The following is a 13,297-nucleotide window of genomic DNA, read 5'->3' as shown; positions in this document are numbered from 1 at the left end:
ATATGTCCAGTGCCTTAAACACTGTTGATCATAATATCCTCCTAAACATCCTTGACCATAGCAGAATTTGTGGAGCTGTGTTAAAATGGTTCTCAGGCTTCCTAGGGCAGTGGCGTAGCCACAGGTGGGCCTGGGCCCACCTACTTAGGGCTCAGGCCCACCCAACAGTAGCACACGTTTAGCGGTAGCTGGTGGGGATCCCAAGCTCCACCAGCTGAAGATTTCCCCTTGATGGTAACAAAAATGCTGCTCTCCACAATACTGGCACCTGCACATGCTCAGTTTTCAGCACATGTCTGCTGCAGACTCCCAAGTTGGAGAGAAGCATTTTCCCACCAGCTGAGATATTTTTTGGGTGGGGTGGGGGGGGGAGGAGGAGAACACTTGGTGCCCACCCACTTCTTACCTAGGCCCACCCAAAATCTGCTGTCTGGCTATGCCCCTGTCCAAAAAGATCCACCGAGGGGGTGCCCCACACTCGAAAGATCTTGTGGGCTATACCCATATTGAGAGATCACTCATGCGATTGCATTATCCTGCTCAGCCTGTTGGCCAGGGTATTGTTTTCGCCTGCCAGGTAGGTGGCTCGAAGGAACATGCCATGTTGGTGAACCCAATGCCACATCCGGACAGCCTTCTGACACAGAGGGCATGATCCGGTGTCCCCTCTGCTTGTTAGTGTAATACATTGCAACCTGATTTGAACAAGAATAATTTGATGAGATAGCTGATCTCTGAAAGCATTTAGAGCGTTCTAGATTGCCCGAAGCTCCAGGAGATAGATGTGAAAATTTGTTTCCTGGAAGGATCAAAATCCCTGACTGTGAAGCCCATCTACATGAGCTTCCCATCGCAGGAGAGATGCATCTGTCATCAGCACTTTTTGTGGCTGAAGAATTTGGAATGGAAGTCTCAGAGTCAAACTGGATCGAATTGTCCACTACTGAAGAGAGCGTACAAGCTCTGGGGACAGTTGATGACATCTTCTAGGCTCCTTGTGGATTGATACCACTGAGAAGCTAGGGTCCATTGAGCTGATCTCATATGAAGACATGGGTGTAATGTACACTGTGGAAGCCATGTGGCACAGCAATCTCAACATCTGCCAAGCTGTGACCTACTGAGAGGCACGATTATCATCTCCGGGAGGCAGGCTCAAACCCTCTGTGTGTATAAACAGGACTCCTATGAACTCCACTCGCTGGACAGGGTGTAGATGGGACTTGGGGTAGTTTAAAATGAACCCTAGTAGCTCTAGCACCAGAATAGTCATCCGCATTGACTCCCAAGCACCATCCTCTGAGGTGCTCTTCACCAGTCAGTCGTCAAGATACGGGAACACATGGACTCCCAGTCTGCGTAGCAATGCTGCAACTACTGCTAGACACTTGGTGAAGACACTGGGAGCTGACGCGAGGCCAAAAGGCAACACACGATACTGAAAGTGATGTGTTCCCAGTTGAAATCAAAGATACTTCCGGTGGGCTGTATTGGGATGTGAGTATATGCATCTTTTATGTCCAGAGAGCATAGCCAATCATTTTTCTGAATCATTGAGAGAAGAGTGCCCAGGGAAACCATCCTGAACTTTTCTCTGACTAGAAATTTGTTCAGGGCCCTTAGGTCTAGGATGGCATGCATCACCACTGTCTTCTTCTACACAAGGAAGTACCTGGAATAGAATCCTTGCCCTTCTTCCCCTGGTGGTATGGGTTTGACCACATAGGCCTTTAGAAGGGTGTAGAGTTCCTCTGCAAGTACTGCCTGTGTTGAGAGTTGATTGAATGAGCTCTCGGTGGGCAATCTGGAGGTTTTTGATACCAATTGAGGGCATATCCGAGACGGACTATTCGAAGAACCCACCAGTCAGGGGTTATAAGAGGCAACCTTTGGTGGAAAAATTTGAGCCTCCCCCCGACCGGCAAGTCGTCCTGGATGCACACTTTTACTGCGGCTATATTCTGAAGAAGCCAGTCAAAAGTTCATCCCTCTGCTTAGGCGCACGCTGTTGATGTGAATGAGCACACTGGAGCTGAGCCTGAATAGGCTAACGAGCCACAGGGGTGTACCTATGCCTAGAATAGTAGTAGGGACCACTCCTTGGCTTGCAAAAAACCTTCCTAGATGAGGAGGTGGATGCAGAAGGCGCCTGACAGGAGAGAAAAGAGATTGTATCAGTATGCTTCTTGATTTGGTCAGTGACCTCCTCAACCTTCTCTCCAAAAATGTTATCCCCCTCGCAAGGGGCATCCACCAACTGCTGCTGAACAGAATGTTCCAAGTCGGAAACATGCAGCCATGAGAGTCTGCGCATTGCTATACCTTGAGCAGAGATCCTGTATGCCACAGCAAAAATGTCATAAGTGCCCCTGGCCAAGAACTTTTGACACACCTTCTGCTGCTTGACCAACTGGCAAAAAGGCTCGGCCTGCTCCGTAGGGAGTGCATCCACCAAGTCCAACAGTTGTTGCACCAAGTTTCGCAAGCAGACACTTGTGAAGAGCTGGTAGGATTGTATACGGGAGATGAGCATTGAAGCCTGGTACATCTTTCTCCCAAAAGAATCCAGGGTTCTAGCTTCTCTGCCTGAGGGCACTGAGGCATAGTCTCTAGTACTCCTAGCTCTTTTGAGAGCGGACTCCATGGAATTGTGAGATAACAGGCCTAACAAAACCAGGTTCACTGTGGATCCAATACTGGGTGTCAGTATTGGACAGGGACAGACAGAGGGGACTCCCAATTCCTGACGAGGACTTCCTTGAGTACCTCGTGGAGAGGGGCAGTCACAGCCTCATTAGGAAGAGATGTGTAGTTCAGTACCTTGAGCATCTTGGCCCTGAGCTCATCCTCCATTTCCAAAGGAAATGGAATGGCATTAGCCATTTCCTTAACAAAAGATGAAAATGAAAGGCTCTCCTGCAGAGACCGTCTCCTATCGGGTGGAGGGGAGGGTTCAGAGGGGATCCCATAAGACTCATCTGAGGAGAAGTTTCTGGGATCTTCCTCTGAATACCCTGAGCACTCCTCTTTGGTGTCAGACAGTATCTCCCTATGGGATTGCTGAGATTGAACCTGCCTTGATGCCGAGGAACTGTGCCCTTGAGAGCGGAAACGAAACGCTGGCTCTCATCTCAACTCAGTGAAGCTTCCTCCACTGACATCAAGGCGGTACCGGCTTGGGTGGCAATTGACACTGGGGCCGCAAGCGCAGGCTGAGGGCCAGGTGGGGCCGCAAAGGTAGGTATGGCAGGCGCAGGCACCCGAGATACTGATGCACACTGCTGCATAAGGTCATCCAGCAGCTCTGGGAGCTGATCAAGGGCTGACACCGGGAAAAGCTAGGGTGCCGGTTGAGGCCAAGGTTGCAGAACTGCTAGGGTCGATGCAGGAGCATCGGCACCTCTTGTATGGAGGAAGAGTGATCCTCCCAGTGCCGATGCATATCGGGTGCCGAGTCCTTCGATGCCCCGGAGCTCCCAGCACCATGTGTCAAGGGTAACCAATTATGATGCTTCTTGGCCTTTGCCTAAATGTGTCACAAAGGCTCCTTGGTGCCGATGAGGACAACATCAAATCCTCACGTCACCTCAGGGTCGGGTCCGACTATGGGCGGTCCCGGAGGGCCAGGACAGCTGGAGACCGACTCGACGCCTCACTTCTCCCATTATCTAAGGGTCTCAAAGCAGCCATGCTTAGTGATGCTCACGACGCTGCTGTGATGCTGACGCCTTCGACCTCGATACCGATACTGACGTCGAGGAACCAGACTTAGCTCCAAAACTCCTCTATCATTGAGCCTCTCGGGAAACCTGGGTCCTCTTCTTAATGTGAAGACAGAGAACACAGCTGGGCTATAGTCGGGCCCAAGACACTGCAGACACAAAAAATGGATGTCTTTTCCCGAGAAAGTCCGATTGCACTGGGTACAGTGCTTGAAGTCACTGGAAGTGTTCATGGACATGGACGGGAAAACCTCATCGGCCAAATTAAATGACTCGATGGTGCCTAAAAAAAGGGGCAAGACACGGAAAAAAGAAAGGGGAAAACCCCGACCAAAGTCAGGGCCTAAAAATGGCCCAATGACGACAGAAAAAGAAGAAACTTAAACCTGGGCAAAATAAATCTACGGAAAATAAAGGATGGGTTTGAAAAAAGGCCCAAATAAAGGAGCCACAAGAAAAAGGAGAAAAATAGTCAAAAGGCACTTAAACGCTCTCAAGAATTGGGCGAGTGAGGAGGGGACAAAAAATAGTGCACCTTCTCCTCACGCGGAAAAAAGAGAAGACCGCGTTCGCACAACAGGCAGGAAGGCACTTATCATCTGTGAGGACCAGGAACATGATCCTGGATCTGTATATTCTTTCATAGGGATATGACCTCCTTCATCTCCTCTCCTCCCTCTAGGCCTCACCTTATCCATTTGTGTTAGTTTCACCCATCACCGGGCCACTTGTTCAACCACCATCACCAGTGTGCTCCCATCCACCAATGAATAACACAACCTCCCCCACAAACATACCATACCAGCACACTGTAACACACACTGCAACATAGAGACACCACACCAATAAATACACTGCTACACTTTCAAAACAGGCTCAGAAAACAGACACTAGACACAGGATGGATGTGATAGAGTGGGGAAATTGGATTATGGCCACCAATAGGGATGGGAGGTCACCAGTGGAATGGTAGGCACATCTTTAACTCACAAGAAACAACAAGTAGTCATCTGAAAATCAATCCCCAATAAATCTAGATTTCCAGGCTTTAAATTCTAGTTCTCCTAAATATAGTTTTATTCAGAGCTTAGTTCAAAAACTTCTTTTTTTTAATTTAGAAAGGTAACTTTATTAGATAAATGGGATATATCCAATAAAAGAAAATGGAAAAACAACACATTTGCTACAGAAGTAAACAATCCCATATTTAACAACAGAACCAAACTGAAAATACCTTCATTTTTTAAAGAAAAAAAAGGGGAAATAACCACTGTTTACAAATAACAGCCAATCCTCCCCCTTTTCCAGTACGTACCCAAAAATCCCTGGTCCCACCCAACCCAACCACCTCATTCCTCCACACCACCAAGCACCTCACAAAGTAACCAGAAATAACTAGCCCAAGCAAAGGTGACCATACTTTTCCCACTTCTGCAGATTTCGTTGCTGGTCCACTAATAGCTTCTCCATTTCACAAGTGTATCATACCATATTATACCATTTAGAGGGGCATTTTTGATATGATGTTTAAATCCGACTTTGGAAGTTTTGCTGAAAACATCTAAAATTCAAGTAGTGAAAATGACCAAAACATAAACACATCTATCTTTTTCTTTGAAAATGACCATTTCCTAGATGGTGTTGTGCTTAGTATGTCTATCTTTTTGGACCATTTTCCAAAAAACCTCTCCCACATCCAAGTGAAAACCGCACAAAATCAAGCCATTGGGATGTAGAAGGAGCCAGCTTTCTTAGTAAACTGGCCACACAGGCATTCCAGCAGAGCAGCGAGGCACCCTAGGAGGCACTGCAGTGGACATCACATAAAAGGTCTTAGGTACGCATCTCACTGTTACCCCCTTATAGTGTATGGTGAGCCCTTGAAAACCCACAAAAAACCTACTGTACCCAACTATACACCACTACAATAGCCCTTATGGCTGGTGTCACCTGTATGTGGGTACAGTAGGTTTTGGATTTTTTTGGGGGGGGAGGCTGACACTTTCTACCATGAGTGTAATAGTTAGAGTGGATTGTGGGTCTGGGTCACCTTCTCTACAGTGCACTGCACCCACCACTATGCTATTCTAGGAGTCTGCTTGCTGCTCTAATAGGACTGGCCATAACATCTGAAGCTGTCATAGAGGCTGGTATGTACTGTTTCATTTATATCTTTGCGGGGTGGGAGGGGGTCAGTGAACAATGAAGGAGTAAGGTGGTATCATTTCTTTATTCCTGCAGTGATCATCTGGTCATTTAGGGCACTTTTTTGTGGCATATCTACTATAATAAAACTCACCCTCAACGTTCTGAGGACACTGATGTCAGTGAAGCCAAGCCCTGACTTCCTTCAAAAAGGTTCGAAGGTTCGTGGTGGTGAAGCCACCAAAATCGCTCCGGGGCCCGCCCTCGAGGGCAGAGCTATAGCAGAATAACGAAGGGGTTGGCAGGGAGGGAGGCGGGGGGGGGGGGGATCGCTCCGGGCCCTGCCCTTGCGTCAAACGTCATGACGTTGGGGGCGGAGCAATGGCAGAACAACGAAGGGGTTGGCCAGGGAGGGAGGGTGTTGGCGACGAAAACCTTGCTAGCGCCCGTTTCATTTGCTCAGAAACGGGCCTCTTTTACTAGTTTGTTAATAAAACAGGTCTGGACCGAAACATCCAACTTATACCTAGATCCCACCCTTAAAAGGCCCCAACATGCCCCTTTGTGATTTGAACACACTTCTGATGGACTTAATAGAAAAACATCTAAATTTGCAGATTTATAGCACTTTTGGGATGTTTTTCTCTTTTGAAAATGAGCTCCCAGACCCAAGCAATTGTGAGACAATTTACATTGAAGCATTGCCTCGTGAAGAGGCAACCATCTCATTGGCCCCAGGAAGAAGTTTGTTAAAAAGAAAAATAGCAGGGTCCCAGGAGATGACATGCCCAAGCCAGCGCTACAGATGAGCCATTGGGATGTAGGAGGAGCTAGCATTTTTAACATACAAGCCCCAAAAATGTGAATAAAAATAATACTCACCAGCCTCTATGACAGCCTCAATTGTTATAACCAGGTCCATTAGAGCAGCATGAAGGTCTGTGGAGTAGTGTAGTGGTGGGTGCAGTGTATTACAGACAGGTGGACCCAGGCCCATACCCCCCCCCCCCCACCTGTTATACTTGTGGAAACTGTGAGACCTCCAAAACTCACCAGAAATCCACTGCATCCACATATAGGTGCCCCCTTCACCCATAAGGGCTATTGTAATGGTGTACAGTTGGGGTAGTGGGTTTTGGAGGGCTCAGCAGACAAGATAAAGGAGCATTTATATGAAGCCCACAGCAGTGTCTCCTAGGGAGCCACACTGCTCTCCTGGGATGTCTGGGGAACCAGTATGTTAAAAATGCTAGCTCCTCCTACATCTCAACAGCTTGATTTTGTGCATTTTAACTTGTGCATTTTTTTGAAAATGGTCTAAAAAGATAAATGGACAAAGCAAAAAAACTTGTTTGAAACAGTGTTTTTTTTTTTTTAAAGATATATGTTTTTCTTTTTTTTGAAAATGGGAATATTTCCTTTTCGGATTTAGAATGTTTAGTGCAAAACATCCCAAGTCAACTTAGATGCACTATTAAAAATGCCTCTCCATGTCTGGTATCTTTAATCTTTGGAATATCTTTTTATATGTTTTTGAGACTGTAAACCACTTTAATGTATATAATTGAAAGTTGAACTAAACTAAACACAACACATCTAGATGTAATTTCTGTAATTTTTCTAAAAATAAACAGGCAATTTAGCTTTAACTGTTTGTAAGTTCTGAGCATTAGGAACACCAATCTTCCATTTTAACTGCTTACATTATAAATTTCATTCCAGACTGGCACTCAGTTAACATAAATAAATGAGCATCACTTAAATCATTGTTCAAGAAAAAATTAAACTTAGTTTCTTTACTGGTACCTAAATAGGTGAAGTTATGAATGACTATTTAGGTGTGGACCCCTTTTATACAGACTTCTCTAGGAAAGATTGTCAAGTTGTTGGTTTATGTTAGTCTTTTTTTGTTAATGGAATTTTATGTATGTTTTTTTTTAATTATAAGTTGCTTAGGGGTCTTTTTACTAAGGTGTGCCAACAGATTTAGGCCCCTGTTTACAAAGCCGTGCTAGGAGCTGGCGGTGCAGTACTGCCAACACAGCCCATTCATTTTGAATGGGCTGTGTTGGCATTGCCACATGGCCTTGTAAACAGGGGGGCTAGTGTGCGCGCTAAATGATAAGATGCTCATAGGAATATAATAGGCATCTTATCATATAGTGCACGCTAATCATTAGCATATATTGGTAAAAAGACTCCAGTGTGCTAAGTGGGTTACAAGTTTTAAAAATAAATAAATACATAAAATGTTAAACTAACACACAATGGCAAATGCTAAACTAGCAACTTAGCTTACAGACACACTTTTTACCTGGCATATCAATGGGAATGTTAAATTTTCTTCTTAAGGCTTGCTGCATAGACAGAACCTGAAAGAAGATCATCGGTTATTAGTCAAAGTCAAACGCTCTCTATTGCAATTTAAGAATCCAAATTTATTTTGGCTGGTATAGTCAAAAGTTTGAAGAACTAAATAAATCATTCACATTTTAAAATTGCGGGTGATAAAAATTGGATAGGGATTGGCCACCAAGGTGGAGAAACAGGATCTGCTATAATAAGGAGAATACTGGAGCAAGAGAGTAGCATGATCAACAAGACCCTTCCAAAAACCTAAGGAGATGAGATGTAAATGTTAACACTTTATCCTTTATTAAAGTGGACTTGACATGGCACCGTGTTTCAGCAATACTGCCTGCCCCAGGAGTCAGTATATAATTGTAGCTCAAAAGCAAACTGAGAGTTTTGCAAAGGAGAATGGTAAAACCAGGCACAAGTCTTTAAAAAGACTGGCGATGCCCAGGTAGTATGTGAGAAACAATCATACACAAGATTTCAAGGAGCAGCTGTGACCTCCCCATTTCTCATCATGCAGGCTTATTAGGTACAGCTAATACAGAGAGCACCTCCATTTTAGCTGTACCTAATCTTTGGTAACTCAAACGCTTACTAAAGGCTAACTGAGCTGAAGGCTTTCTGTTATAAGTTCATAGGTACATACCTATTGCCATACTGGGCCAGACCGAAGGTCCATCAAGCCCAACATCCTGTTTCCAACAGTGGCCAATCCAGGTTACAAATACCTGGCAAGATCCTAAGACAGTACCATACATTTTATGCTGCTTATTCTAGAAATAAGCAGTGGATTTTTCCCAAGTCCATTTTAATAATGGCTTATGAACTTTTCTTTTAGGAAGCAATCCAAACCTTTTTTAAACCCCGCTAAGCTAATGGCTTTTACTACTTCACTCATTATTTTATAGACCTCTATTATATCTCCCCTCAGCCGCCTTTTCTCCAAGCTGAAGAGCCCTAGCTGCTTTAGTCTTTCCTCATAGGGAAGTTGTCCCATCCCCTTTATCATTTTTGTTGCCCTTCTCTTTACCTTTTCTAATTCCACTATATCTTTTTTGAGATGCAGTGACCAGAACTGCAGACAATATTTAAGGTGCGGTTGCACCATGGAGCGATACAAAGGTATTATAACGTCCTCATTTTTGTTTTTCATTCCTTCCCTAATAATACCTAATATTCTATTTGCTTTCTTAGCCGCTGCCACTCACTGAGCATAGGGTTTCAACATATCATCAATGATGATGCCTAGATCCCTTTCCTGGTTGGTGACTCCTAATATAGAACCTTGCATTACGTAGCTATAATTCGGGTTCCTCTTTCACACATGCATCACTTTGCACTTGCTCACATTAAAAGTCATCTGCCATTTGGATGCCCAGTATCCTAGTCTCGTAAGGTCCTCTTGTAATTTTTCACAATCCTCTTGCGATTTAACAACTTTTTTGTGAGCAAATTTAATTACCTCACTTGTTACTCCCATCTCTAGATCATTTATAGTGTTATAGTGTTGCTGAACATCATGGCTAATGGGAAGATGCTGGATGGATGAGCTATGGCTGACAGACAGCCAAGTATTAAAGTACCTGCATATATTTCCAGACTGTTGCAAATACTTTTCTGTTTAATATGCTGCATTGTTTTTCCATGCATTATTTTGATTTTTTTGGTACATAATTCCCTGAAGTGTATTATAGTTCAGAGGTACTGGGGAGGCAGCTGGTAGACAGTGAAGGGTCTTTTCCCTGCTGTGTTCAAAAGTGCCCCTACTGTCCCTTAATTTATTTATTTTGTTAAAAGTGGTGCTTGTACAGAGGGAGCAGTGTTTCCTCTAAGCTGCACTATACATCAGCTGAGTATAATTCAGAGTAGCTACTACATAGTTAAACTACAGGCGAATAAGGATGGAAAGCATGCAGAATATGGCTCATGGAATTCTTTCCAGCTTCCTTGCGAGTGTTTACATTTGTGTGTTTGATGTCTGTAAAAAGTGCTCACAATGCAATGTAACAGAAAACCTTTGCTCATGTCAACTTTACTGCTTAGAGGGAACATTGCTCCAATTTCTCCTTCTCTCTACCTTCCCTGCCTCCCCCCCCCCCCCCCCCCCGCCCCGCAATGATTTTAGTACCTTACCTCCCTCTTCAAGAGTGGTGATACTCCAACCGGCACAGTACCAAATGCATTGAGGCTGGCAGGCTCAGGGCCTTGAGCATAAAAGAGGAAGTATGGAGGGGGAGGGAGCAGACAGACTTTGAGCATGCACAGATGCTCAAAGCCCCGTGCCCTCCAGCCTCTATGCTTTTGGTGCTTTGCTGGTTGGAGTATTGCTGCACCGTGGAAGGGAGGTGCACTAAACATGTCATAGGAGAGGGGGTGGGGAGGTGGACAGATGTGCTGGACACCATGGGGGGTGGGGGGGTAGGGAAAGAGAGGCATGCTGGAGACTACAGGAGAGGGGAGGAGCGAAGTGCTGGGCACTTATGGGGGGGGGGGGGGTTCAAAGGTATGGAAGAATGCTGGATGCTGTGGGAAGGGGGGTGACTATGGGATGGAAGGTAAGGGGAGATGCCAGAGCTGGGGGTGGAGCTTGCCCCCCCCCCCCCAAAAACAAAATGGCATTCCGCTGCCCCTGCTCTGAACCATACTAAAGAGTTGTTCTGTATAGTAAATGATTTAACATCTGTTAAAGCAGCTCAATCAGTGCAAGTTTTGAATTCATAATATTCAAACTATTGCATATCACTTCCCTCAATGATGTTGCAGTAGAAATATCTACTCTGAATGGTTGGAATATATATATTTTTTACTTTATGTTTGTTAAATATTTAACATATAGCATTGCCAATTGGCTCAAACCACATGAAACACAGTAAAAACTCTAGAATATACATGAACTTAAACAGTAACATACTTCTATTTAACCATATATTACTCATCTATCCAAGCAGTCAGTGTTGCGCTCACAGTTCTCTCTTAATTGAAACCACTATGGGCCCTGTTCACTATGGTGTTCTAGCATTTTTAGTGTTTGATAAAATTAGCACAAGCTAAACGCTAGAGACACCCATATATTGCTATGGGCATCTCTAGTAAACAGGGCCCTATGTCACCAGAAAGCATTTCACTATTATCATAAGGCTAAATAGGGTTGAATATCATGTCATTGGATTTAAAATCCATGCATTTTCTTATACCTCATGGCTGTTAATAAAATTATTTAAAATAAAGACATGTTAAGTACATCAAAGAAAATGCAACTTTGAATAGGAGAAGTATATCAACCTTCTAAATACTTCCATAGGTAATACAACAAGAAAAAAAAAAAAAAAAGAAAGAAAAAAGAAAGAAAGTCAGTGAAATACTATAATAGCTCACAATCTGACAAGACCAAAATGGGGAAATCCAGAAGAAGATGGAAATCATAACATTTTAAAATAATATTAAAGGTTGTGTTTCAGTAGACTACAGAAATTAGATTCACTCATTAGAGACACCTTTCCCTTCAGAAAAAATGCATTTGTGAAGGCTCATAGAACACATATCTGGAATTTTCCAAGGAAATTAAACATTTACAAGAATATTTGAAATGCTGCACCCAGAGCCAAGACCTGTTGATAAAAAGTTAGACATATTTTCCTTCTAGTCTGTGTCCTTTTAGAAACATCTGGAAACATAGATATCTTCCCAATGAAAAAGTTAAACTGTATAGTTCTAAAAGAAAAAACTCAGCAGTGCCTCTATTCTGTAAGACCACAAAGGAAGCTAGTAAAGTTTATGTAGAAGTAACTTAGTCGACAGAACTCTCTAGTGTATTAGTTACATTCAACAGGGCCGGTCTTAAGGTGAGGCGACCGAGGCGGCCGCATAGGGCCTCGCGTTCAGGGGGGCCCCACCCTGACCGCCTGAGCTTCAGTCCTCCCTCCCTCGGACGGCGCGCGACGGCGGCGTGGTGGGAGCGGTCCGCCCTGGATGTCACCGGGTGGGGGGTGTCCCGCTCCCGCTGCTCCTACCCTGTCCTACCTTTAAAAAAAGAATTTGGAAGAGCTGGAGGGACAGGCAGCGCCTCGCGTCTGCCCTGCTACTAAAAATCTCTTCAACGTCGTTGGGCCTTCTCACATTGAGTCCCGCCCTCCTTTGAGGTAATTTCCAATTACCGCAAGGGCGGGCGGGACTCAATGTGAGAAGGCCCAACGACGTTGAAGAGATTTTTAGTAGCAGGGCAGACGCGAGGCGCTGCCTGTCCCTCCAGCGCTTCCAAATTCTTTTTTTAAAGGCAGTGAGGGTGGGGCGGCGGCAGCGGCAGGAGAACGGAGTTGGTAGGTGGGTCGGGGGGGGGGACTCAGATGGGAGAAGGGTGTGTGGGATGGGGGCTCTCAGGTGGGGGAAGGGTAGGGAGGGGGTTCTCAAATGGGAAGGAGACTACTACTTAACATTTCTAAAGCTGAGGTGGGGAGGGGGTTCACGGATGGGAGAAGGGGGTGGGGTGTTCTTGGATGGTTGAAGGGGAAGGGTGAGGAGGGGACTGGGGTTCTTGGATGGGAGAAGGAGACTGGCACTGGGGTCTGAGCAGGGACTGTCCTTCCCCTTGTCTAAACTTGTACAGTGCTGCGTAACCCTGGCAGTGCTATAGAAATGCTAAGTAGTAGTAGTAGTAGTGAGAAGGGGCCATATGGGAAAATGGGGCCATGCCTGTGGCTGGTGGGAAAATGGGGCATGCGTGGGTCAGGTGGGAGAATGGTTCTGAAAAGGGGGGGCCCTAATACAAGGCATGTGGATGAAGAAGGCTGGAACTCGGGAGCTGAAAAGGAGGGTAGGTGGGATAAGGGGGCTAGTACTGGGACTGGAGGCAGGGGCTGAAATTGGGGACTGAAAAGGGGACAGGGAGAAGTGGCTGGGGGGCTGAAGCTCAGGACTGGTGGGAGAAAAGGGCTGGGGCTGAAATGGGGGACTGGTGGGATAGTGGGGCTGGAACTGGGGGCTGAAAAAAGGGGCAGAGAGAGGGGCAGATCCTGGATGGGGGAGCAAGAGGGAGGGCAAACCCTGGATGGATGGGAGAAGGAGGGCAAATTGTG

General features: G+C 45.4%; 1 protein-coding gene across 1 annotated transcript in view; it reads right to left on the bottom strand.

Annotated features, from left to right (window-relative positions):
- The window catches only part of MLPH (melanophilin), a 643,600-nt gene that overhangs the window by 25,525 nt on the left and 604,778 nt on the right, over nucleotides 1–13,297 (bottom strand). The window contains exon 12 of the mRNA XM_030209662.1: nucleotides 8,182–8,239. Within this exon, the coding sequence (XP_030065522.1) occupies nucleotides 8,182–8,239 (58 nt within the window). The remainder of the gene's footprint in view (nucleotides 1–8,181; nucleotides 8,240–13,297) is intronic.

Source organism: Microcaecilia unicolor, chromosome 7 (genome assembly GCF_901765095.1).
Source record: "Microcaecilia unicolor chromosome 7, aMicUni1.1, whole genome shotgun sequence".
NCBI lineage: Eukaryota > Metazoa > Chordata > Amphibia > Gymnophiona > Siphonopidae > Microcaecilia > Microcaecilia unicolor.
This window is presented reverse-complemented; position numbering and strand designations above follow the sequence as displayed.